The sequence below is a fragment of the Neopsephotus bourkii genome, unplaced genomic scaffold, assembly GCF_033783945.1.
Source record: "Neopsephotus bourkii isolate Nb327-2 ecotype Australia unplaced genomic scaffold, CSIRO-AGI_Nbou_v1 NB_659, whole genome shotgun sequence".
Classification (NCBI taxonomy): Eukaryota; Metazoa; Chordata; class Aves; order Psittaciformes; family Psittacidae; genus Neopsephotus; species Neopsephotus bourkii.
Window position 1 is genome coordinate 284,138 of NW_026901158.1, and position 26,153 is coordinate 310,290.

Consider the following 26,153-nt stretch of genomic DNA (forward strand, 5'->3'; position numbering starts at 1 on the left):
CTCGCAGCACGAGCCATTTTGCAGCCAACCGTGTGCCCCATCGCTTGCTCGTCAGCGCTTGGCCCGCCAGCCGAACGGTGAGAGGGAGCCTTTACTCTATTAAAGGATGCACAATATCAAAATCCTCTTTAGAAAAGGAGAAAAGATGCAACACAGCACTAGAAAACCTTGTGTCCCAGCTGCAACGGTCCTTTCCCATGCTCCCCTATTGGGTTTGGTTTCTTGCTACCCCTCCGTACCACCATTTAGCATGGCTCTGCCTACACAGTGCAGAAACATAGTAATTTTTTCCCCTTTTCTTTCTTTTTCAAAACTCTCCCATGAATTGCCGTGCTGCTGTGGTGATGGGTGCTGTGCTGCTGTGGTGATGGGGCTGTGCTGCTCTGGTGATGGGCGCTGTGCTGCTGTGGTGATGGGTGCTGTGCTGCTGAGGTGATGGGCGCTGTGCTGCTGTGGTGATGGGGCTGTGCTGCTGTGGTGATGGGCGCTGTGCTGCTGTGGTGATGGGCGCTGTGCTGCTGTGGTGATGGGCGCTGTGCTGCTGTGGTGATGGGGCTGTGCTGCTGTGGTGATGGGTGCTGTGCTGCTGCAGTGATGGGCGCTGTCCTGCTGCGGCAATGGGTGCTGTGCTGCTGAGGTGATGGGCGCTGTGCTGCTGTGGTGATGGGTGCTGTGCTGCTGTGGTGATGGGCGCTGTGCTGCTGTGGTGATGGGCGCTGTGCTGCTGCGGTGATGGGCGCTGTGCTGCTGTGGCGATGAGCGCTGTGCTGCTGTGGTGATGGGGCTGTGCTGCTGTGGTGATGGGCGCTGTGCTGCTGTGGTGATGGGCGCTGTGCTGCTGTGGCGATGGGCGCTGTGCTGCTGTGGCGATGGGCGCTGTGCTGCTGTAGTGATGGGCGCTGTGCTGCTGTGGTGATGGGTGCTGTGCTGCTGTGGTGATGGGGCTGTGCTGCTGTGGTGATGGGCGTTGTGCTGCTGTGGCGATGGGCGCTGTGCTGCTGTGGCGATGGGCGCTGTGCTGCTGTAGTGATGGGCGCTGTGCTGCTGTGGGCCGGCAGGCAGCAGCTCCTCACACATCCGTGCTGATGCTGCGGCTGCGGGAGAAGGCCTCACGCATGGCCGAGAGCCGGTTGGGGTTGAGCGCCTGCAGGTTGGCCACGCTCACCGGCAGCTCCAGGTCCTCCTGGCTCACCGACGTGTAGCTCACGCGGTCGCCGCCGTTGTGCAGCTCCTCGGGGGGCTCCTGCAGCAGGAAGGTGGGGGGCTCGTAGGGACCGCAGCCGGGGCAGCCGGGCCGGCTCGGAGCCGGCTTCTTGCTGAAGGGGGACGAGGCGTAGAGGGAAGGGCCATTGGTCAGCACTATGTTGCGGTTGCAGTGGAGCGGCGGCATGTGGGAGTGCACGGCGAAGTCGGGCTCCTCCTCGTCCTCCTCGGACTCATCCTTCTTGCAGCAGTAATACTGAAACGGGACAGCCCCATGAGGCTGCGGCTCAGCTGCATCCCCACCTCCCACCGGCCACTGAGGGGCACGTCCCTGCGTGCCAGCCGCGGAGACACCGCGCTCCCACCCCACTGCAGCAGCCCTGGGGATGTGTCCCCAGCCTTACCTGGAGCCTACAGTAGCAGAGGACAGCGATGATACAAAGCAAAATGACAGTCGCTAATATTCCACCTGTGATGACCACAGTCCCGGCTGTCATCCGCACTCTTCTCCATTAACAGCCTGCAAAAGTGAGTGCAGGGGGTGATGGGGTATGGGGGGGTCGGGGTGAGCCTGGCGCTGGGCGATGCACCGGGATGCAGCTCCCCAAACCCTCAGCTCAGGAGGCTGGCCACCTGGATGGCTCTGTGGGAGGTGATAGACAGGATCAGGCCAGATCTTAGCACTGGGCACCTGTGAAAGCCATCAGGGAGTCCCCATCCCCACTAAATGCCACCTTAGGGGCGGAGGGGGGTAAAAAAGGTTCATGCAGTGGGTGAGGAATTGAGTGAGCAGACGCTCTGGGGTCACATTGGGCTGTTCTGCATGCAGGACTCAGGGGAAATAAAACCTTCTGTCCAGCACCAGCAGCACACAGGGCACCCCCTTGGCTCCTGCCCGGTGGCAGTGAGCTTCAGGGATGGGAGAAGGAGCTTTGCTGTAAGGATTTCTGAGCTGTACACATTTTTCTCTGAGCCTATAATCCATTTTCCCCATGAAAACAATGTGGTATTTTAATTTGGAATAACTGGAGCTGCTAAGTGAGCCTTTAATGACAGCAGGGACAGGCCTCTCCCCTCCCGGGATGTGTCTGCTGGCTGCAGGAGGCACTGAGCTCCACGCTTTCACCATGGCCAGGCCACGGTGTTGGAGGGGCTGTGGGACACCATGGGATGATGTTTCTGACAGCCTCAGGCAAGCTGTTCAACCCCACCACAGCAAAATGTGCATCTGGGACACACTGTGCTGGGCATCACTGAGACACCGTGGTTCAGCTCACCCCATATTTGTGTTTTAGGGTACCACCGGCACCCTTCTCTCCTTGGAGTGCTCCTTAGAGGAATCCACATCCTGACAGTGTGGTAGTGGTGGAAGGTCCCTGCTTCTGACACTGCTGGTCTCCCCCAGAGGGCAGACGCTGTGCATGAGTCCTGCAGTGCCAGCACAGGTCTTGCTCTGAGCATCCCTGTCCCAAGGACTCCTGGGAGAACTTGAGTTTCCATTCCTCCCACACAGAATAAGACCAAGCTCTTTGCTACAGGAAGGGTGCTTGGGGAGCCGCTGGGGAGACCTGCGTGCACACACCTGCAGCGATGCAGACAGCAGCACCGCTCCACCGCTGAAGCTCTGGCAGCACTTTGGTGCCACAAACATCGGGCTGGGAGCAGGAGAAGAATAAATTAGGAGAAAAATCATACCCTGACCACCTACCCTACAAGTGCTTTAGCAAAGCTGGCCTCCAGCTCATGCTATCGGGTTAAAACAAAAAACCAGCCATCCCAAACCCAAATTACTTCAGCACCCGAGGAAAAGCAACTGTATCTGTCAAGGATTTAACTTGCTTCCAAAGAAAATAAATCTGTGGCATATTTTCAGGCGCTTAATGTCCTGCTAAAGTTGGGCGAGTGCTGAATGGATAAAGCAGTATCACATTTTATGTTGCTGCTGAGCAGCGCTGCAGGAGGGAAGGTAATTTATAAGGATGTCTGAATGCCTTTGAGCAGCACAGCCACAGGGCAAGTGCTGGCCAAATCCTGCCCCATTCCTCAGGCAAAATGCTCTGAGGTGGCTCACAGGGGGAATACAGTCAGGGGAAGGGTTTGTAAAACAGGGCACTGCCTGTTTGGAAACTTTGATTCCTGTTCAAAGAGGGATGAAGGCTGCAGACCTTGGGTGCTGTGGGCACATGAACTGACCCAGCAGAGCTGGCTGGAAATGCCCGTCATTGGCTGCTCCCATTTGCAGTCACCATGTGGGCACGGAGCCCAGGGCAGGGCCATGCAGGGCAGGCACAGGACCTGGCCCTGGGAGGCCAGAGTCAGGCCGGCAGCCTCCTGTGTGCTCCATCACTGCCCAGCACCTCGTGCCCTGGCTCCCTCGCCAGGGGCACAAATGAGGGCTGCGCAGAGCCAGTGCGCTCTGTTTCTGTCCAGCTGCAGCCAGGGGATGTGGCACCGCAGCCACTGCTCCATACAGAGCAAGGCATTTTGCTCTTGTATCCCCCCCAACATACTTGTCTGATTAAAGCTGTGTACCTGGAAGCATTAAACTCTTCAGCATGCAAAGGGCGAGGAAAGCAGAGCATGTGGAGGCCCATAAGCAGAACAATTCCTGTCTAGACCTCCTTTTGACATTTGTTCCTAATTTCACGCTCCACAGGCTCCCAGATTCATATATTTAGTAATAAATATCCTGGTAGAAGGAAGTGCTTTGCAGCTCCACTGTGGTCTTGGAGAAGTATGCAGGAGCCCTGGTATGAGGAATGCAGGCACTGAGATGCGGTCCCACCAGACGGCCGCTTGGCTTCTTCCTCCCCCTCAGTAATGTTAGGAGCCCTCCAGCTACCAAAGATGAGTGAACGCCCCCAGCCTGTCTGCCCCATCCGAATCCAGCCCCCAGCACATCCTCCATCACTGCCAGACAGCAGGGAAGGGGCTGCAGGGGGATGTTAACTCTGCACAGGCTGATTGCTGCCAGCCCCGGAACCCTTCTCTGTCGTCCCAGTGCTGCAGGGTGACAGGATGGTGCTTCTTGGGGTTACCGGGAGCTGCTGCACTGGCTGGGGCACACAGGAGCTTGGGTGCAATGCATCCTCCTTCCCCAGCACCCCACCCTGCTTTAATTTCCCAGTGCACAAAGGACAGCTCACGCTGCAAAAACCAGTGCATGGTTGCTTCAGGCTGCTCCTGGGTGAGCTGTTTGGCTTTAGACACAACCCTTGTACCACCTTCCCTGCTCACACTTCCCTGTTTCCCCTCTGGTGCCATCACAGAAGTGCCACAGCTATGCCCAAGGGTAAACCCAAGAGAGCATCAGTGTGAAGGACAAGCAACTTCCCACCAGCAGCCACCAGCCTGGGAGGTAGGAAAGAAGCAAACAAACTAGGATCCAAAACCAGTTTGGTGGCAAATACAGCCTTATTTCTGCATGTACCCCGTTCCTGTAATCTTACCCAGTCAATGAATAAGAGCCGGTGCTTGGAGCTGCAGGCAGCGTGCCAGCAAAGACATCGCACTGCCGGAGCCAGCAGAAAGGGCAGCTGCCAGAAACACAGGCACAGGATGTGGCTTTCCAGATGAGAACCACTTTGAGCAGAAGGCCCGCGTCACTTTTGTTTGCTTTCTCTCTCTTCCTCCTGACAGCAGCACTCCTGGCCTGGGGGCTGATGCTCTGTAAACAGCAGGGTATTGAACACCCAGGCCTGATGGGGGGGCTGGGGAAGGGCAGGGGAGGCTCTGTGCCTGTGGACCCATCACATCAACAAGAGCATCTGAGCACCCCCCAACACAAGGACAAGATGAGACCTGTCTCATCAATCCTTCCCCATCTCATCAAGTACTTCCTGCGTGGGACCCGCTGTATCTCCAGGCACTCTGTACTCCAAGTTTCTTTTGAGCATCCTATGAACATACTGCCCTTCACTCCCTGCTGTCCCCTGTCTGGGGAAAGCTACTCACAATTTCCTAGGCTCATCCATAGGAGACGCGGCCTCCTGGGTGCTGGAGATGCCTTAGGGATCCCAGCAGCTCTGTCCTCCTATCTGTACTCACCGGGACTGTGCTCATCCCACCTCTTTTTGGACACTGGTCCTTTCCAGAGCAGCTCCTGCATTCAGCAGGGGCTTTCCCTACCCAGAAAATAGGTGTTTGCTCCTGCTGACGTCCAGAGCAGGAGCACATTTCAAAGGCAATCTGTACACAGTGCCTGATAAATTATTCAGCAGATAGGACATTGCTGTAGTACTGCTGAGTGCTGCAGAACAGGATCCTGGCCATCTCCAGGCAGGAGCTTGGGGCAGGCTGTGCTGGGGACCAGGAAAAGTGCTGAGAACTGGGCTCTCTCTGGGCACTGGTTCAACGTGCCCTCGTGCTGGTTTTAGAGCCCTGGCAGTGAGGGTTAAGCCTGCAGGTACATCAGACTAGAGCAAGACGTGCATCAGGCTGATATGGTGCTGTAATCCCTGTATTTGCATCAATCACATCCCATGATAAACTCCAGCCAGCAACTGCTCCTCTGCCCATTCTCAGCTCAGCCTTCACAGTCAGAAAGCTCCCCTGTGCTCTCAGAGCAGTGTGATGGCTGGGCTGCAATGGGGAATGCGGATGCTCAAATGTCACAGTGACCTGCTCCATTTGTCTGTTATTATCATCCAATATAATTATTTTATATCATTAAAACACATACTTTTATAATCCAAACTGTTCAGTCAAATATCGCATGGCAGCCCAAAACCTCCTAGACAAGCCGCTGCTTTTCTGGTAAGTTGTATCAGCCATTTCCAGCTGGTGAGGACACACCAAGTACAGACCCCTGCAGGTGTCCCTACCCGTAGTGGCACTGCCAGAGCAGTTCATCGGCAATGAAACCCAGCAAAGAAGGTCCAGGCTATTTGGGAGATACATCACCCAGCAACTGCCACTCGGAGTTTTGGGTTTTCCTGAAGCTTAAAAAAGCAGAAGTTTCTTGGGACAATTAAGGATCCCCTCCCACCAATTGCCATTGTTAGTTTTGAAGCAGAGATTAGCTCTTAGTGAGCACACTTGAGCAAGCTGCTTTCAAAGAGCATCAATCTAGGGGATGCCGGCCCCAGCAGCGCGCGAGAGGGAGTCTGTGCTCTGCAGTGATGAGGCAATAATGTCATTTAATACAACCAAATCATGCCTAATGAAAAACAATATTTGCACAGCTCATCAAAGTGGCATTGAGGCTTCCCAGGCACAACTGCAGGCGTGAATTTCAATGACTTCAGATGCTGAACAGAGTGCAGCAGTGCTGCTGGGGAGGGATGAGGAAAATGCTCATTTACCCAGACAGTGCTTCCCCTTCTATTGCCCCTGGGGCCACCCAAAAGTGCTGCTATCTTGCCCCAGAGGTACTAGAGGAGGTGTCTGTGGACAGTTCTGTATCACCTGGAATAAAGCAGAGTATGCTCACCCTGCTCTGCTCTTCTGCCTCACTGTAAAACCATACAGCCACTTCCTAAAAAGATGCTAGTGACATTGACAGGGATGCTAGTGATTTGGTGCTGCCCAGCAGTGCATCACTGAACACCAGCCTGCACTGTCATCTGCCCAGGAGAGGTAAGCCCTAAACCCAGGCAAAAGGAAGGAGCTGCTCCAGATGTGATGGACTCACCTCAGGTCCAACGCACACACAGTGAGCTGCTGCAAGGGCTGTCGGGATTTGAGAGCTGCTGTCAAACCACATCAGACGGTTTTAGCCTCCCCAGTCTCACCTTTCTGCTTCACATTCTGCTTAAGTACCAGGAATTATTTCCATACATCAGCTGGCAAGCAGGACATAACCCCAAACACACATAAGCAGCCTAAACTCCTCAAAAAAAACCCACAAAACAAAACAACCCAGAAAAGAAAAAAGAAAGACAGGCTCTGCATCACTTAATCACCTTCTGAATTACGGGTTAGCCAGCCTGAGATCCCAGCATCAGAGAGAGCAGGGTTTGGTATTAGCAGCTTGAGATAAGCTACTGCAATCACTGCAGAGTGGGAAATAAGTCAGTGTGGGGAGCACCCCTCAGCCCACCCCAGGGACTGGAAATGTCCCCTGGCCAACCTGAAAAGCTGGGGTTAGCCTACTGAGAGCTAGCAACAAACCTGACTCCTGATCAGTACTTTTCCCTGCCCAATTCACCAAGCAGGCATCACTCCCTCCCCATCAGCATCCCTTGGGAGAGCTCAGCGCAGCCCCCAGCCAGGCACCGTCTGCTGAAGCGCCCACAGAAAGATCAAAAAGCCTTAACTGTTACAAAACGCTGCTGAAATGATGCACCGAAGGCGGAAGAAAGGAATTTGTTCTCCTGAAAGAGCAACTCCTTCCAAAATTGCTCCATTCACCTGGATTTGAACAATTCTTCAGGCTGAAAACCAGCCGCTGCTGCCCCAGGAGCCCAGCACAGGCAGAGGAGCCCTGAGGGACCTGGTGCCTTACCCCAGCAGCTCACAGCAGCTTTCCTGCTGTCCCATCTCCCAGCAGACACCTGGAGGACAGGGTTTCACGGCTCAGAGAGGGCTGGTGGGGCACGAGGATGAGAAGAGATCCAGAGACACCAGCTGAGCTCCTGGCACATTCCAGCCCTGGCTGGGCACCGGAGTTACCTCCCGGCCCCGGCTAGGGTGAGTCTGGCACTCTCGATCACAGTGGTCCTGGGACAAGTCTCTTTTAGGGGCCAGGGACGCTGTGCAGGGTCTGGGTACGCTCTGATGGCCACACAAAACAACAGAAGCAGCCGCCTTCTTGGTGGCCTCCCCAGCAACGGCTGCTTTAGCTCCAGAGGTCTGTTGGCTCTGGCCATGCAGCAGCATCTGCACGGAGCCTCATTCCTATGGGAGACACTGCAGCGACTGGCCTGCGGGAGATGGACTGAGTCAGCCCCACTGGGATCCAGTCCTGTGCCATTAGGAACACTACATGCTTTGAAGCTTGTGTCTGTGCCTTTTAGCCTCTGGCCCAGGCAGCCACAAAGCCACGCGGCTCCCTGCACAGCACCAGGAGCAGCAGCCCCACTGTGCACCAGCCTTTGTGCAATACCTCAGCTGAAGCCCTGGCTCAGCCCTGGTTCTCGGGCCCCAGCTCCCCTCTGGCTCTGGCAGACAAAGCAATACCCTGCCGAGAGGGAAAGCATTGCTATGCCAATGCCCATTTCACAGACAGGGATACTGAGCCCTTGGCTGGTTAAGGCTCTGCTTTTGAAGCTAGGCTGCTTGAAATCTTATCAGGTATCAGGCCAGGCACTGGGTAAGCAGCGAGCTGGGGTCAGGTCCACTCTCCTTCCACCCCCTACACCAGAGGCTGGGAAGGATGAGTCCCAAACCTGACCCGGTGGTTCCTGTAGACGTCCTGAGGTGCAGATGATCCATCAACCAGGGGCTGGGAGTAAGCAGCAAATCCAGCAGCTCTGCGTTTCCAGGAGGTATGAACACAGCTCCTTAGGTTGGGAAGAGCTTCAGCAGATCAAAGTCCTTGCAGCTGCGCAACTCACTCTCATTGCTCAGGATTTCCCGAGGTGGGAGCACCATCTCTTTGATGCTCATGAAGTGCAGCAGCCTGACATCCCACCACGCTAAGGTGCAGGAGGGGGACCAGCACCCCTCTGACATGTGCTGTTTCCTGAGCTGCCCTGGGCTCTTCCTCTCCATGTAACCTGCCTATTCCTCATGAGCTCCTCTGCCCTTGTGACAGAGTCCCTACACCCTGTGTGAACCGGGGGACTCCTGGGAGCTGCCTCCACAACCACCCGGCACCAGCAGCTCCACCGGGACCAGCAGGGATGTATGATGCTGCCTCAAGAAAAGACATCACAAAAAGGGGAAGGGAGCTTCCATAGTTTCCATAGCTACAGCTTTACATCCCTCTGGCACTGACTCAGGTTCAACCCATGTAATGAGAAGCAACCAGAGTGTTTTTCCCACTTCAGCCATACAAGGCAGCATGGTGCATGAATAAAGAAGTGGGGAGAGAGAAAGCTCAGTGATTCTGGAAATAACAGCTAAATGTTAAGGACCAGGATGTGAGACTGCTGCTAGTGCTGTGCTCCCTGCCCTGCCGCCCCATCGCTTGGATGAGGCACGGGGTGCATTTGCAGGAAAGGAGGGAAGGAGCCTTCACAGCCTCCTTTTGTCTGCACGGTGAGTGAGTCACACACCTGCATGCCACTTGGTGTGATCAGGGGCCAAAGTCACTTCATTTAAACTACTGCCCACATGATGCTCCCAGAGTTGGACTTCAGAGAGACAGGAGCTGGCACAAGCAGTGAATCTGTGCTGCTGCCAATGGAGTCACTGCCCTAGGACCTGGGGACATGGGGTTTGCCTTGCTTCTTATCCATGCCTCATACAAAAATCACACACTTAGGGCTGGTGCCAGCACCGTGGCTCACACAGAAGGACACAGGCATTTGCAAACCACTCTGGTCATGAACAAGAGAGCGACGGGCTTCCTCATTGCTTGTGACCAGGAGTTTCCCTGCAGGCAGTAAAATCTCCTTATGTTATCCTTTTTAGTAAGGATTTATCATTGCTGCATCAGGAGAATTAATACAGACTGTCTGGGAGGGTAATTTTCAGAATCTTGGCAACTTACACTGAGCCAGTTCCAGTAAATTTTCCTTTTTTCCCACCTTAATTCTGTTACAGCTTTTCCTGGGAGATGAGAGAATGAAAGCTCAAACTAGAAACAAAAAACACACCTACAACAACAAAACAATGTGGAAAGAAGAAAAGAGAATGTAATTTATACTGCTCAGCTGAAAACCATCGTAAGGCTAATAAAGAAACAGAAAAACCACACAAGTTGTTCTACTTGAAAGCACTTGGGCTTAATAGAGCAGCTGGGATCAGATGTTTGAAATCTCGACTGTTCTCAGGGACAGCATCTCTCAGAAATCAAACCACACGTAATGGGCCTTTCTGCCCAGCATCAGCACCAGGACGACACAGGCCCTGTCTTTGAAATGACTCCTTCCTGTGCGAGAGGCCCTTGGGAGCGATGCGGAGGCTCATGCTTCGCATGCTCCCTTCTGCCAGCCCCAGGAGCCAGAGCAGTGCTCCCACTGGCACACAGCGGCACCAGGACTGGCAGCAGGAGCTCCACACATCAGGCTCTGCTCTCCCCAGCTCCTCGTGTCTGCAGCAGATCAGTGCCAGCAGCTTCCCCAGCTGGCTGCAGTTTCTGCCTTCCTTGCTTAAATGAAGCCTGACTTGCAGCACTCATAGGACTAGAAAACATCAAGTGTCTCCTCTTTGAAAGCCAAGCCTCAGACCAGTGTGTGAATCACCCCTGAGCATCTGAGCCCTTCCTTGGCCTTGCTGGAGAGTGGATAAGGCAGGGAACCAACAGCAGCTCTTGCAGTGGGATGGGCTGCGCTCCCTGCAGCCACCAAAGTCAGATCACTAACCCCCCTGGCCATGCAGAACTGGCTCCATCCATCCTGGGAAGCAAGAGGAGACCCACACACCAGCACTTCCCCGCTCCACCCTAGGAACCCTAGCTGAATTTCACCATCGTCTACTTGCACTGTGAGCTCACTTTGCTTGAATTTGTTTGCTGGGAACTGGGTATGTTGTACTGTTAAATACCACTTTCTGCCCCAGAGCTAACCTCGTAGTTGTGATGAACTGGGAGCTTATAACCAAAGCATCAAAACCTTTCACTGAATCTATGCTGATGTTCTGAGCTCTTTGGACATCACCCCTGGACATCAGATGCTGATGCAGTAGCATCACAAGGAGCACTTCGTTAATAGCCCACCCCAATGGCAAACAATACAGAAACCTGAAGTTTTAGTCTTACAAAACCCAGACCTGCAAATGTGCCCTGAGCCTGGGAGTACCCTTTGGCAGACCAGAGCCCAACAAAAACCAGGTGCCCGACTCATGATAGAGCTCTGCCTGCAGGAGATGCCCCTCACAAGGTTAAACAGACCACAGGGCTCCTCTGGGAACTGGGAATACATTCACTGCTGCCTAAAGCACTGGCCTGGTTAATAAAACACCCCGCAGCCTGGCTGCCTCTGTGCCTGGGCCTGACAGCAAAGGGACCAGGAGTTCCTGCTGCGAGCACGGGATGCTTCTGGTGGTTGAATATGGTGAAACTGCACTAGGTTGTGATGTGCTGGTTACAGGCAATGTCAGCATTCCTACCAAGCAAAGCTTGTCTTTTCAGGTTCCTGCAAGTGTTCTCATCTGTGTTCATGTTCGGAAGTATTCCCTTTTTGAGCAAGATCCAGGCCCTGGCTATAGCAAGAGCGTGCCAGCGTTATGTATTCCTGAGCCTGGGCAGCTCTAATCCGCTGATGTCAACAGCACTGCCATAGGCCAGCAAAATTCATGCTTTATATTCACTATTAATCAAGTCAGACAGTGTTTTAAAGACCAACCTTTTGTCTGTCAATCCCAACATTCAACAACATAACACAAGATTTACAAAGGTACCCAGTAAGCAAGTAAGATCAGTGCTTGGTTTCTCAGAAACCGGTATCACAGTCTTGTGTTTTCTATAACCTATGCTGTTTTGTTTAAAAATACAACAAAAACAAAGATGTGATGCCAGAAACACAAGGGAAAATATGTGCAACCAAGAAAACCCCACTTTCTGTGGGCTGAATCTGCTCCCACGAGCTACTGTGAGAATCAGGAATAACTCTTGAGAAGACAGTAACGTTGAACTGCTGTGGATCAGAAGCAGCGAGCTGGGACTGTCTAATATTAATTGCACATATATTATGCTTGTCTTTCAGGGTGACTCCTGCCCATGGGATGTCACATCCAGCCCTGGCTGGAGGGATACCTCCAGACTTTCCCTGCGCAGCACAGTCAGAGCATCCCACTCATGATCCGGAATTATTACCCCAGCCCCTCCTATGTGTAATATAACAATAAACCCACAGAATTCTCCTAATAGCAAACCCATATCAACATGTATTATCCTTCCCTCCCAACTCTGCTCCCACTCTCACAGCAAGGCTATTTTCCCCAGATCCCACCACTAATCTTCCAGGGCTTAGCTACCCAGCAGGCAACACCAATCAAACCAAGACACCTCCTTTTCCTTCCACATGAGAGCCTTATAAATTGCATCCCTGTAAATCCCTGCTTGGACTGGCTCACAGAGGAGAGCGAGAGATCCCCAACGACAAGGCCATGCATTTCCTCGGCTGGGGCACCGTGGCCCTTGCTCAAAAGCAAGCCTCTGGCAGCCTCCACACTGCATTTTCTTCCCAGGCAGGAGTTTAACTCAAATTGACATGAAAGGCACCACGTCTCACTATGTAACTCATGTATATTGTGTAACTGAAGAGCGACAACCTGCATGGTGTGGTTCTGTGCATTCAAGGGTGGGAAACCAGCAGGAAGAATGAACCCCGCTGCCTGCAGGGTACTGCAGGCAGGCCCCCATCAGGGAGAGCTTCCCAGCACTGCACAGGCTGTAATCCAGCTATGGGGGCAGGCAACTCATAAAGGAGAGACTTAATGGTTTGCCAGAGCTCAGGCAGGAAGAGCCACAACAGGTCTTAAATCCACACCAAAAGCAAAGAGAATACAGATGTAAACTGCATGGCAAAGCACAAGCAATATCCCTGCTTAAATGGGGAAGCAAACACAGGTTCCAGGGCAGCAGCTCAGCAATGGGTTTGCACGGTCCCTGCCCATCACCTCAGAAATACTGAACTGATTTCTAGGGAAAAGAACAAACAATCCGGAGGAGTGAAGGTGGAATATTGGGAATAACAATGAGCAAAGTTATTTGTAGGCAAGTTCTTCTCACAGGAAACGTGAGGGGATGCTTTAGCAGCAGTAACACAGCTGCTGGGGACTCATCTGGCACTTGCCTGTGAACTCCCTGTCTCCTGGCACATTCCTGCTTCACCACAAAGCACCGGCATCCGTGGAGCCCATGCACCAGCTTCTGCAGCGAAGTCTGACATCTCCCAATTGTTACTGGTGCCGGTTTGCGACTCTGAACCTCAAAACATTTGATCCACTTCAGTTGAAGTGACCTGAGCTGGAGAGGGGCCAGGGGGACAATGACTTCTGGATCCATCAGGAGCCTGTGGTGATCCCCAGAGGATTTCCAAGCATCCCGATCACCCTGCAACCTGGGTATTCACCTTCCCCCAGGCAGCTGCCTTCCTTTCACTAATGGTGGTGTGCTTTCCCCTTTGATCCCGAAGAGCCCAAACCTCTCTGTGAGTAAAGAGACAGCCTGGCTTTGACTGATGCCAGCTCTGCAGTTATGGGAAGAGCAGGCAGTGCTACACGAGGCCACTTTTGTTCACATGGTCGAGCCTAGTTTTCCAGGCAGCTGAGGGACAAGGAAAAAATGAAACCTCAAAGGACTTCTCCTTGCAGTTTGCTAAGAGTTCCCTCCAGCAGAAAGGCAGGGAATCCCAGCTGTGTGGCATGCCCACCACTTGCAATGCCCCCAGTATAATAAGCTTATGAGCTTCTGCAGCTCAGATCCTTTGATGAACTTGTACCAGGAGAAAAGCCGTAGTGTGGCCTCAAAGCCATACCTAAAGCTGGCAGCACGGGGGGCTTTATCCCCCGCCTCACAAGATCATCTCCTTTATCCCCTGCCCAAGAGAGGCCAACCTCCAAGTGCAGCCTTGGAGGAGCCGAAGCTGGAGATTGGCAGCAATTTCAAGAAAACAATCCTTCAAGCTTTTTCACCCAAGCAGATCTTTCAGGCTGCAGCACCTGAGCTTTCTGCAGGGGGTATCTCGGAAAGGAAGGAAGAAGAGCACTGTGCTGCAGAACAGGAGCAGGGGCTGACCCATGGGAGGGCAGGGCGGGAGCACTGGCACATGAACAGGAGGGAGAAGGCAGCCTGGGCTGTGCATGTCCTGAGCATCCCTGAGCCCTGCTGAACACCCCTGAGCATCCCTGAGCTGGCACCTACTGCTGGGGCGCTCTGCAGTGCTGACATAGCCTCAGGGCAGCACTGGGTGAGGCAGAGGAGGGCTGGAGTCAGTCCTGTTGTGGGCAGAGCGCTCCGGTTGGCTCCAGGACTCCATGGGCACCCTCTGTTCTCCCCCACCTCGAACAGACAAAACCAGTGACACACTTTCCTCCCCATCACAGCCCTCCGAGGGGCAAAAACCCAGTGGTGAGAACTGATCATGTTTGCTGGGGCCCAAGTAAGAGCTGGGAGTGATATGTGCCAGGAGTGGGTGCAGATGCAAGGCCAGTGTGAGTGACAGCAAAGTCACATCACTTCCCTCCTGCCACATGTGAGCAGCATCTGGCACCTGAGTGAGGGAAGGGGATGATGCTGGCACTCGGCTTCTGATGAAAATTCACTTGCCCTCCTTTCCCTTGTGTGCTGCCTGGGCTGGGCCATGATGAATAAAGGTGTGGGCTGCAGAGTGTCTCCTACAGCAGCCTCGAGTGCTGCAGCCTCCCTCTCCCTGCAGAGCTGCCCGCCCTCTTCTCAGGTGCTCAGCAGCACCTGCTCTATCCATTGCTCAAACGCATTGTCAGAGCCTTGGGGAGGACTCCTCCTCTCGCCCTCCCTGCTGATGTGAACCCTGCTGCCCTATTATGCTGATCTCAGGCTGGGTTTTACTTTTGAACTGCGGGTGGTCCCCTCTATGTCCCCCGCCTGTGCTCCCCACAGCCAGGCACACGTTTCCCTGGCTTGATCCATCCGGTACTGAAGTAAAAAGAAAACCTCCTCCTGTTTCCAGGTTGGCTCAGGTCGCTGGCCTGGCAAGGGTGCACTGAGACTCGCTTTCGGGTTTCTGCTAGCTTTCCTCTAAAATGTCCTTTAGAAAAAGGCAATTAGCACAGTGCCATTAAGGCTTTACCCATTGCACAGCCAGACAACTTGCCAGGAGTCTTTTGAAATGACCTTTAAACAATAGACCCTGTCTTGTTTACTGCATGTTTCTGAATGCAACAGTAATGCATCCAGATGTCACCGTGTCTACCGTAGGCCTGTCTATTTCTGGAAACACACCACAGGCAAATTGCTTGGGTGATGTCAGATGGTGTTGTAGGGAGAAAGTGACAAGTTTCCATCTCTTTGACCAAGGCTGAGATGCTTCCAGGGCAGCAGAGCTGTCTGTGCCTCCGCCTCAGCCCCTCCAAGTGACTCCTGCACTGGATCGGGCAGAGCTCCCATGCTGCTGTGCTGAGTGAGTGCTGCTGCCTGTGGCACATGTCCTGCAGGTCCGCGGTGGGGAGAGAAGCACTGGAGGCACAGAGGAGAGGCTGAGCTGCCGCACGGCCAGGCAGACTGGGGAAGGTGTCTCAGTGCCATTTGTTCTGCATGGAGACAAACACCAGCTCTGACCCAACACAGGTGCTTGTTTCAGTGGGCAGGATAAATCTCTGCCTGGAGTGAGTGAACAGAACTGCTCCAGTCCCTGGCTCATCACTTGTTTCCACTCTGTGGCCTGCCCAGAAGAGCAGCAGGGAGATGCCCAGCAGGAGCATCCCAGGCTGCAGCTCACACCACTGCCCTCCAACTGCACAGAGAAATCTGCACTCTGGGCCACGTAGGATGGGGCACAATCACTCTGTGTGACTTAGGCCTCAAGCAGCTCGGCTCCTGTCCCCCCTTTTGAGCTGCCTCTGAAACAGGCACCTTGAGAACCGCACAGTCCATGGGAGCCGGGTCCTCCCTCTGGTGCCCTGAACTGCTGTTAATCGGTCATGGCTGTTATTAAGCTTTCCAGGGACAGAAGTGTCCAAGGAGTTTCAAAATGTTATTATGACTTTCAATTTTATTCTTCAACCTTTCCAGCTGACCTCTGTTCAGGGTTGCTCTCATGGGAATCACAGATTCCTGAGGTTCCAGCCTTCTCCAGGTTGGTCTCAGCTGTGATCTGAAAGGTCTGAAGAGGGTCAGAATCCATCACCCAACCTATTTGTCATCCCTCTGCAATCTGTGGGGCTAGGATATGTGCCTTTTTCTCAGGTCAAGGGTGAACACTCTCTGCCTGCCGTAATAAATCAGATCACAAGGACAGGAGACAACAATGCCATGGGAAGAAGTGTAAATTAGAATGAGAACAAACTCAGCCCTAACACCTGCCACCTCTCCCCATCCCTTCCCTGCTCTTCTTCAATGTTATAAGCTGTATCACAAGCTGTGGCTGCAGAAGGCCTGCCAGCAACAAGCACCTCTTCACTGGCCACGTCCTTATCCATATCCATGACAACACGACAGCCAGGTACCAGAACACAGAGAGCAAGAAGGTACCAAGTTATCTCCATTTCTTACATGAGCACTAATGCAGCCAGGCACTGCACAGCCACATGGAAAGGTCCGAGTTAGGGAAAACCCTCCCTGACCCATGTACTGGGCACTGAGGATGTGTCCTGACATGCCCAAAGACCGGGGCACAGACTTCTTCAGCCTGCAAGAATGCAGCTGAGCTCTCTGGGCTGCACTAAATGCTTGAGGGAATTAAACTCCTTTGTCTCTTTGAATCTGGTGCCCAGAAGAACTTTGAAAGGCTTCTAAAGGAGTGTTCAGGTATGGCTGCAGGGTCTGCGGGTGTCAACCAGCTTTAGACATGGGAATGCCTTTAGAAAAAGTTGGGTCAATGTGCCACAGACAGCAAAAGGGTCTGCTGTCACTCAGCCACTTCTGAACATGGTCTCCTTAGATTGCAAAGCCCATGAGACCAAACCTTCAGGCTTGACTCTTGTGTCACCTACATGAGGGGTTAGGGACTGCTGCAGTTGCAACAGAAAAAGATCGGGAGACGTGACAGTAGAAGGATCCAGGCTTTTCTGGAAAACAGACTGAAACACAGTGGAGAGCTATCCAGTAACCACAGGGCTGGCAACATCCTGCAGCTCGTGCTCAGGCAGGCACAGGTATTTAAGAGCTACCTGTATTTTTACTGCTATTTCCTTCCTTTAACCTCACATCCCCCTATCCTTTCTAAGTGAGAACCAATGTACCGAGGGATGATAAATCAACATCAGGCACTTTTCAGGGGATTTTGTTGAAGTTCTTTATATCTACTGAGCACCAGCATCATTCCTGTCATCATCCTGCACAGAAATCCTGACATGCAGAAGGAGGCTCACTTCTAATTACAGCTGCACAGTCTTTAAGGTGTTTGAAGTCTCTTTTCACTACCTGACAGCCATAACACATCTTCCTGCTCAGTTCAAACAAGACAAAAACCAACTGCGAAAGACTGCAAACAACCTTCCATTGTTCACACACCATCGCAAGGGGCAGGAGCCTAAATACAGGTGTGGGGGGCAGCTCAGGCACCCACAGGGTCACACACAATTTGTGCAAACTCTTTTCCCTTAGTGGTATTGCAGTTTAGATGCTTAATCAATGAAGACAAACCCAGTGACCAAAACCCCACCACACTGGGTTTCTTTGCTCAGTTGAGGTCACCCAGGAGCACTGTCTGCACTTTAAACACTGGGATATCCACCAGGGTTCCTAAAATGACAGATAACCATCATGAAAGACTGAAGCTCATGATTTTACCTCCTAGGTCTTATGCTGATTCCACTGCTCATTTTAGGCTAGGAGACAATCTGTTGAACCTCAAAGTGCAGTCTTCTCTTACCTTTAATTTATTCTGTCACAAAACTGTCTACCTTAACGAGTACGAGCACACCCCCACTGCCTTCCAGGTTTGCTGATCTCTTATGTCAAATGTAAATAATCCTGTCTGAAACCAGGCGATATGAGGAAATGAAAAGCCATCTTCCCTGGGGGATTTCTCTCTCCCTCCCATGGCCCCCCCGAGCCCGCAGACTACCTTCAGTGTCCTGAACAACATCCATGTGCCTCGGAAAGCGCAGACCTGGACAGCTGCTGTATTAATGAAATAGTGATAAAACCCAGCCCACAGATAATTGTGCTGTTGCCTTCCTCACATTCAACCTGGAGTCCTCTCCATTACCATTGCTTCACTGTGTGTGAGTGAGCTGGGTGGTTTGATGCCTAACCTGGGGCTGCGATGGTCTCTACAAACTCCTCTGGATGGAATCGGGGGTTCCAATGTCCTTTGGAGCCAGGACACAAGATAGAAACAAACCTTTGTCCTGGTGAAATGCCCAGAGAGGCTACCAAGAATGTTCACTTTCAGCCCCATGCTGACAGTGCAAAGGATAAGCTGTCCCTGGGGCAGAGAAGGATGTAACTCAGGCAAGCCAGGGGATAGGGACAGCTTTCCCACCCCATCCCTGTGAGATGCTTCATAACCTCCTTCATAGGCATGGCTTGGAAACTAAAGATGCTGTAGGACGAGGGAAAACCAAGCCTGGAGCACCCCGGCATTTTTCATCCTTGTCTAAGGCAGGGGGAATTGACCAGTCTCCTTAAGCCCGCTATCGGGGAGCAGATGCTGTGCAGTTCTCCATTCCCTGCTCGCTCTGACCGCTCTCCAAATCTCTTCCCAGCCCCAGCTCTCGCAGCCGGGGCTGTCCCTGCTTTCCCCCTCTCCCACTCTCCCGCGGGTTCCGCCGGTTCCCGCGGAGCATCCATCCCGCCGCTGCCGGGAGCCGAGGGGGTGGTGGGAGAGAAGTAAACAGGGCAGAAGCGTCGCAAAGGACCCCGGTGTGGCGAGAACCGGGAACAAGGAGCCCTGGAACCGGCAGTGCCTGTGCGTGTGCGTGTGCAGTGCCGGAGCCCCCGCGCCGCTGCCCTTTCTCTCTCGCTTACCTTCACCGGGGGAATTGTGCCGGATCTCGCAGGTGAGGACCGCGGCTCCCGAAGCCTCTCCTCGGAGAGCGCCAGCGCCAACGAGAAACACTTGGAAATGAGCAGGAGATGATGGAGCCGAACCCGCGCGGCGCGGACACGGCCGGGGCTGCGGCGCGGAGCGGAACCGGCAGCAGCTACGCTCGGCACATGGCCGGGCCCCGCAGCCGTGGCTCCGCGGGGGAGCTCCCCCCTCCCCGCCCCGCGCCCCAGCGCCGCCGGGGCCGCCAATGACGGCGGCAGGAGCGGAGCGGCCCCCCCGAGCCCCGCACCGCCCGCAGCACCCCCCGCACCCCCACCAGGGATGCCGGGATGCGAGCCTGACCGCGGGGTCATCGCGGGGGCAAGAGCGGAGAAGACCCGGGTGACCCCCCCCAATGGAACGGGGTCTCCCCGTGGAGCCGGGGGACACCTCATGGAACCAGGGGATTCCCCCTCACAGAGCTGGGAAGACCTCAGTCTGGCCGAGGGAGCTTTCATCCCCAGCACAGGGAAACCACCCCACCTCCCACGGGGAAAAAATAGGAGAAAACCAAGGAAAACCCCACAGCGTTCCCCGTTTAGCCCCACGAGGGTCGTGGACACTTCACATGTGCTGTGACTTTGTCCCATCCGTGTTTCTTGGGAGCTGTGTTGAGGGTCCTGCTGTCAGGTTTCAGTACAAACCACCACTGAGATCTCCTCTTTCCAAACCTGTGCCTGTTCCAGCACAACCTCAGCTAGTGCAGAAGCCCTCTCCACAGCTTCCTCCTAAGTCACCGTTACTGTACAGGGCATGCTGGGCACTTGCAGTGGAGATTTACAAGACACAAGTCCTTTCGGTCATGTCCCAGAGCTGAAAACGCCAGTGCTTGGTAACAGCAGAACTTGGGACCAACCCCAGCGGCTGGAGCTGGCATCACCCCTTAGCAGGTTGGCAACCTGCAGAGGCACTGGCACGGAACGGCCTGCCCCAGCCATGCAGGGAGGTTGTCCCCATCCCCAGGTTGCTGTGACAGGGAAGCAAAACCTGCCCCAGCTCTCTTGCTGCATCCCTGAGTGCAGCAGCCGCCCTGAACAAAGCAGTGCTTTTGCTTCCCAGGCACGGGGGATGCTCGGAGTGTCCTTAGGGCCCATTGCACATGCTGCCATCAGCATTGGCTGCTGTCACCCACGTCACCTGCAAGACATCAACCTGCTCAGGCCACAGGGACCCTTCTGCAGGCCACTGCCCTGCCCAGCCCCGCAGTGACGGCACCGGGAGGATGAGCACGTCCAGCCTGGAGTGCCTCTGGCTGTGAGGACGCGTGACTCTTGTCCCACAGGGTTTATTCCCTGAGTCACATTTCCAGTCCCAGAGTTATCCCTATGAACTAACTTAATTTTTCTCTTTGGCAGTTTTAGCCCATCGATACTTGTTCTGTCCTTGTTGACTGACGAGAATAATTAGTCTCTGGTCCTTTTATAGCACATCTGCTCTTTTTAAGATGGTGTCGCTTATAGCACTCTTTTAATCTATAGAGAGGGAAACAGTTGCATTTAATTAATTGCTCCCTAAATAAACTAATTACTGCCAGTAATTTCAGCACACTTTGCATGCAGTTCAAATGCCTGCGCAGAGATCTGAAAGGCAAGTCATGCAGCCTAATGACAAGAAATGAAAGCAAGGGGGCAAAATACAGTTTATCTTTAGAGAGTCTACTTAAGACTATTATTGTTTAATTATTATGGACTGCATCAGTTAGTACTGAGCTGGCTATGTCATGGCTCCAGTTCAGTTTCCTTCAAGGTTGCTTGGACTATGTGCAAAAGATATTGCAAAACTATGCCAGGAAAAAAACAATTTTAGCTTTTTATTACTTCTATGGGTCAAATGTCATTGTCTGGCAATTTATCACTGTATCTCTGCGCAGAAATATGAACGATGGAGGTTCTTTGCTTGGGCCAGTTCCTATGCCTGGACTCTTGCAACTGCAATAAACAGCCTCCTCGCCTCCCAGTGAGGATGTCAAAGCAATTCTGCACTCATCTGAGCCCAGGACAGAAGCAAGGAAAAACAATGTTAGAACAAGGACTTTGCGAATGCTTGGGCTGCCTTGTACAAGTATAGGGCTTGTTTTCTGGCATGAGCTCTACTTACTCCAAGAGCAGTTCTGTGAAGATCAGTTACCATGACCTTGCTCCGTGTCCCTCTCGCACCCACGGCTCCCTGTGGCTTACCGCTCTGCTTCAGGCAGGTTCAGCGCTGAAGGTGCCCTGGGGCCAGGGCTGCCAAGTGCTACTCTGAGATTTCTGTCCTTGAAGGCAACGACCTCCGAGTGGCAAGGGATGTACCTGCTTAAAAGAATTCACAAAGCAGCCCCAGAGAGAAACTGCTCCTTAAGGAAGTGCTTTAACCCAGCAGAAGGATTGCCCAATGCCACAAGCCAGCGTGCTCCACGCTCACAGTGTTCACACCCCAGGCCACGACTGGCACCGCACCCCCAGGCTGGCGGGTGGCACCAGCCCCAGCCATCGCAGCGTGGGCAGAGGTGCCCCGAGGCTGTGCTGGGGAATGGCTCCCCTGGCACATCCCGTCAGCTCAAGCCTCTGCACCAGACATGACAACCAGAATGTGATCCTGTGGAGCCGCTGCGCTGGGTAGCAGTGCCCAGGGAGGGCTTAGAGAGGCAGGGGGGAGTTTAAGGATGCTCATCACAAACTCCCTCAGGCTCCTTTACTCAGTCCTCACCACAGAGGCAGGAATATCAGGGGGCTGCTGGACTGAAGGGGCTTGGGAGGAGCGGGGGGAATAATACTTCTATGGGCATCTGTGCCATGGTGGGAGCATGCAGAGCCTCTGTGACAGTTTGGGAGAGCCAAAGAAACTGCATCTCCTGGAAACAGCTTCCCCCTCAGCTTATCGATCCCTTTAAGGCTGTCAAGAGACTTGCAAGGCAAGCACTCCCTGTAGGGAAGTCACGTTGAGTTTTCTGAAGGAAATCATATTTATCCACTATTTTGACCCTTTATTCAACCTTCTGCTTTACTTGTGTATTACAAACTTCAAGCTTGCAGGGCCTGCAGCCTTTGTCATTCAATGCATCAACCCTTTTGCTAAGCTGATAAAGCCGCATCTTCAAACTCCTCAGGCTCTCTTGGCCCCATGTCTCCTTCTGGATCAGCTCGTCTTGATGCTGATCCTGGCTTGCTGTGTAATCTCCAGGAAGCAGCTTACTGCCAGAAAGTGATGGCTCGAGGAAAAGCAACAAGAAAGGCTGTCATCAAAGAGCAGAGCCCCATGCAGAGGGACTCAGCACCAACCCACCCCCTGAACACTCACATGGCAGCCAGCCCTGCCCTGGACCCATGCCCGCAGCGCGTTCCAGCTCCTTCTGCTGTTGTTTCTTACCCAGTTGAAGAACTCTTCCCCACAGCTCTGGAGACACGAGAGGTCACCTCAGCAAAAGCAAGAGGGGTCCTGCAAAATGAGGGATAGCAGGTCATGTGGGAGGGCAAAGCAGGCTGTCCGGCATCTGAAGAGCAAGAAATGGATTTGGTGAGCTTTTAAGTGACGCAAGAGATCTTTCCTTACTGAGCTTGGTATTCTCCACCGCATGTCAGATAGCAAAGCATGGGAAGATGTCTGCTTGGACTCACAGGGAGAGCAATAGGAGAGAAAACAAGCGATAGATGGTCATCCATGGACAAGGGCATCTGGAAGGCCAGGGAGGAACTGAAACAGACGTGGGCTGGGAGCATCACCCGCTGGTGAGCACGGAGGAAGCTACTGATGGAGACTGGGAGCTTCGGGGTAGCACCTGCTGGGAAGAGAAGAGTCATTGCCATAATAGGACTGGAGCAAGCTTGTTATGCCCCTCTTGCAGAACATGACTCGAGTTTATCCTGCTTGGAGCATCTTCTGCAGGGACATGTGGATCTGTGTTACAGTGCGTGGAGATGGTTATTGCAAAGTCACTTTATTTATGGTGGTTTTATTGGCAGGGGAGTGGGAGTACAATACAATTTTAGCCACTCTGATGTCTCTATCTCCTTTACATCCCACCTCCATTCCTAGAGCAGCTTTTTCTTCAAATTTCATGATTCCTTGAACTGTACAAGGGACTTTCTGTACCTGAAATGGTACAGGATCGGTTGGATGGTCTTGCTGAGCAGGGTCATATACGGCCAGTTTTGGGAGAGCTGATGACTGTAGGTCTCTACCACCATTCCCAGTCCTGGCCCCCAGCAGCTGTGGGCATTAGGATCTCTTTGCATATGGCAGGAATGGGGTAGGGCCAAGATCTGCTCAGCTGGGATGAACTTGAGCATGAAGAGCGATGCACTTCTCAGTGTGTGCTGCAGGATCCAGTGCTCAAGATGGGCAAGGCAGGACGTGGAGCGTTTCAGACAGACCCTGCTAGAGATCGGAGGAGTCCCCAGGGCTGTTGGGTCCCAGACCACCACTCCGCTGTGCTCCACTGCCCCAGCTAACGCAGCTCTCTCCCACCGGCGCTCTCCCCCAGATCAGACAGCCCTTCCCAAGCACACCCCGAGAGCGCTGCTGTCTCTTCCTGTCCTTTTCAGATAGTTCGGGTATTTGTGGCAACCTCTCCTGTTTATGTAACAAAGCCACAGCCCTGTGTTTGTGGCACCATATCCATGGTAACCCTAATATAGCATGCACAGGCGACTACATTGCATTAGGTGGCTCAGCTGCGCAGCACCAGGGAGGGAGTTTCTCTGGGCTGCTGAGCTGTGTGAGCAGCCCGGTGCAGAGGGCCTGGCAATGGTGCTCTCCTGTCAATAGCTTTGGCCTTTCTCCTGCTCTTCCATCCCCAGCTCGCCATGACAAGGTGCTAGGCACAACCACCCCAACCATCTGCACTGTGGCCCAAGGCGCAGGTAACACAGAGACATTAAATATTTGCCCATGCCTCTGTTGGGCAAATGGAAAGTCAGATTTTTAGCCCAGAACCCTCTTGGTGCACAATGAAGGCAGGGAGCAGCCTGCAGACCCCTTCTGACTTCTGATGGAAACAGGACTGAGCAAAAGTGATCCTTTTAAAAGGATAATAAACAATTCTCCCACCCCTGGGATGTTATCAAGCAGTTCCTGTGAGCCACGGGGCTGGTCCAGCCTCCACAGCTCTGAGGTGAAGGGTGGATCTGGCCAGGGAAGTTGCACAGAGCACTGATCAGTGCAGGGGGCTCTGCACAACCACCTGTCCACGTGAGCATCTCCTCTACATGCCAGCCCTCTCTTCCCCCTCCTCATATCATGTCAGGTCCAGCCTGAGCCAGACACTGCCTAACATCATCAGCACCGAGGCAGATTCAATCCCAGCCCTGGCTGGCTGCAGACAGGGGCTTCGAACACCAGAGCCCTGGGGCAGGAGAGCTGCACGCAGACAGCAGCATCCCTTCCCTTCCTTCCCCCCCTGCCCTCGCCCAAATTGAATTTCCATTTATGTTAGCAAGGCAATGGATTATAGCTCGGAGGGGTGCTGCCTGCTTCCATCTCTAATTTGGTGCGTCAGTTGTGTTCAAACCCACTTACCTGTAAGTCAGTGTCTGTTCCAGGCAGGCAGCCCTCGCCTCCTGCCGAGGAGGCAGCTGCTTCCCGAGCTCCCTGTGCACACACCAGGCACTGCTGCTCCCGGGCTCTGGAAACCACGACTCATCTCCCTTTAGGGCTTTGCACCCAGGGTCCTGTGGCAGTGAAAGGCCACGGCAGTTTGAGCACGTCACCAGGAGGGTCTGGAAGTGCAGCTCTGCAGAAGATGGGGCCAGCCACACGTGAAGGGGATTGACACTGGTGCTGGGGTTCATGTGCCTGAGGTCTCAGTGACCACTGTCCATTAGAAACAGCCCTTCCCCAAGGCTTGCAGCATGTGCCGGGTATTCCCTGTGCGTTACTGCACCTGTAGCTCTTTTCTGTGGGGGGGTTGGCAGCCTCTAGGGTTGTGGAGGACATCTGAGTCTGTCTCCACCACAGGATGCTCCTGTGCTACCTCCAGCCATGCTGGCATTAGCTAGGGCAAAGGGAGAGGGGCTGGACCCACAGCTCCCATCCCGCAGCCTCCGTGGTGCTGCCCCGGCAGTGGGATGCAGCTCAGCGCCAGCCCTGGGCAGCCAGAGTCAGGAAACCGGCGTGTCTACATCTCATTGAAGTCTTAAAATAACCACCAGGAGCAGTGAGTGGAAAGCTGGATCCTTGCTCCACACCGGATCTGTGAGCACTGACTGGGAGAAAGTGAAGGGGGGATAGAGATATACATGGTTTTTTTCTCTTTAAATGAATTCCCACTGCTTATCTGCAAAGTTCAGCTGTTTTCAAGCTGACCTGCCCATGTTATGCTGTTCCGCTGCAAATCCCTTCTGTAGAGGAACGCTCAGGAGCTCCACTCACACATGCCAGCACCCTGGGGTTCCATCTCTAAGAGACGGAGGCAGAACACATTAGCAAAGGACCCCCCCACATCCCCCAGTGAGCATCACTTGCCTTCCTGCCATGCTGGCAGCTCAGTTTCTTTCCCTTTACAATGAGGAAACAAAGCCAAGAGAGAAGTGGGTGAATCTGTGCTTGGAGGTCAGAACGGGACAAGGCAAAAATCTCTTCTCAGGGGTTTGTAACTCAGGCAGACACCAGCCTGAGCAGGCAGGGCTGCAGGACAAGGCACCTCCATCTGCCACCTTCACACCAGGATCCTGGAGCACGGCCCATCCAGGGATGAGCTCAGGAGCCTCAGGAAGAGAGGGGGACGCTGCCTCCTCGCTCAGGAGATGAGTGGAGGTGCAGAGCCAGCTCCTCACTGTGAGCCCGGGGTACGCTGGGGTTCAGTTCACACCTCCCACGAACGGAACGTGGTCCCAGGAGCCTTCCCAGCAGCTCTAATGACCTCCTGCGCATTGCGCTACCCGGACACAGGCTTTTAGAGGTGACACCGCAGCATGAGGGCTGCTGTGGGGCTGTGCTGCGCACTGCGGTCACTGCACCCATGGGGCAAGGGATGGGGTGAGGGATGTGCTCACTGGGGAGAGCGCAGCTCCCAGTTCTCTCTGCTTTGGCCTTTTGCCTGATAAAGCTAATGACAGACCAAAACCTCTTCCCAGCAGGTCACTGGACAAGGAGAGACACCCCGGATCAATTGCTGCGTTCCTGAGTAATGGTTGTGTCTTAGGACAGTAAAACCTCATAGAAATTAACATGGAGATGCACTCACTGATGATTCATTAAAACACCCGGGCACTGGGGATCTATTTCCCCTCATTACACAGGGCTGGGAAA

General features: G+C 53.7%; 1 protein-coding gene across 1 annotated transcript; it reads right to left on the reverse strand.

The window, feature by feature from the left end:
* Positions 1–1,059: 1,059 nt before the first annotated feature.
* On the reverse strand, positions 1,060–19,332 carry FAM163B (family with sequence similarity 163 member B). The gene is made up of 3 exons (XM_061352375.1): positions 18,866–19,332; positions 1,608–1,723; positions 1,060–1,459 (listed from the first exon to the last, which is right to left on the reverse strand). Exons 2-3 carry the CDS (start codon positions 1,698–1,700, stop codon positions 1,070–1,072), a joined length of 483 nt encoding a protein of 160 aa, XP_061208359.1. The 5' UTR covers positions 1,701–1,723; positions 18,866–19,332; the 3' UTR covers positions 1,060–1,069.
* Positions 19,333–26,153: the final 6,821 nt, after the last annotated feature.

Excerpts from the sequence above, each read along its gene's own strand:
- FAM163B (XM_061352375.1), bottom strand. The coding sequence starts at position 1,700 with ATGACAGCCGGGACTGTGGTCATCACAGGTGGAATATTAGCGACTGTC. Across the intron at positions 1,460-1,607 it reads TCTGCTACTGTAGGCTCCAG|TATTACTGCTGCAAGAAGGA; the intron begins GTAAGGCTGGGG and ends GTCCCGTTTCAG.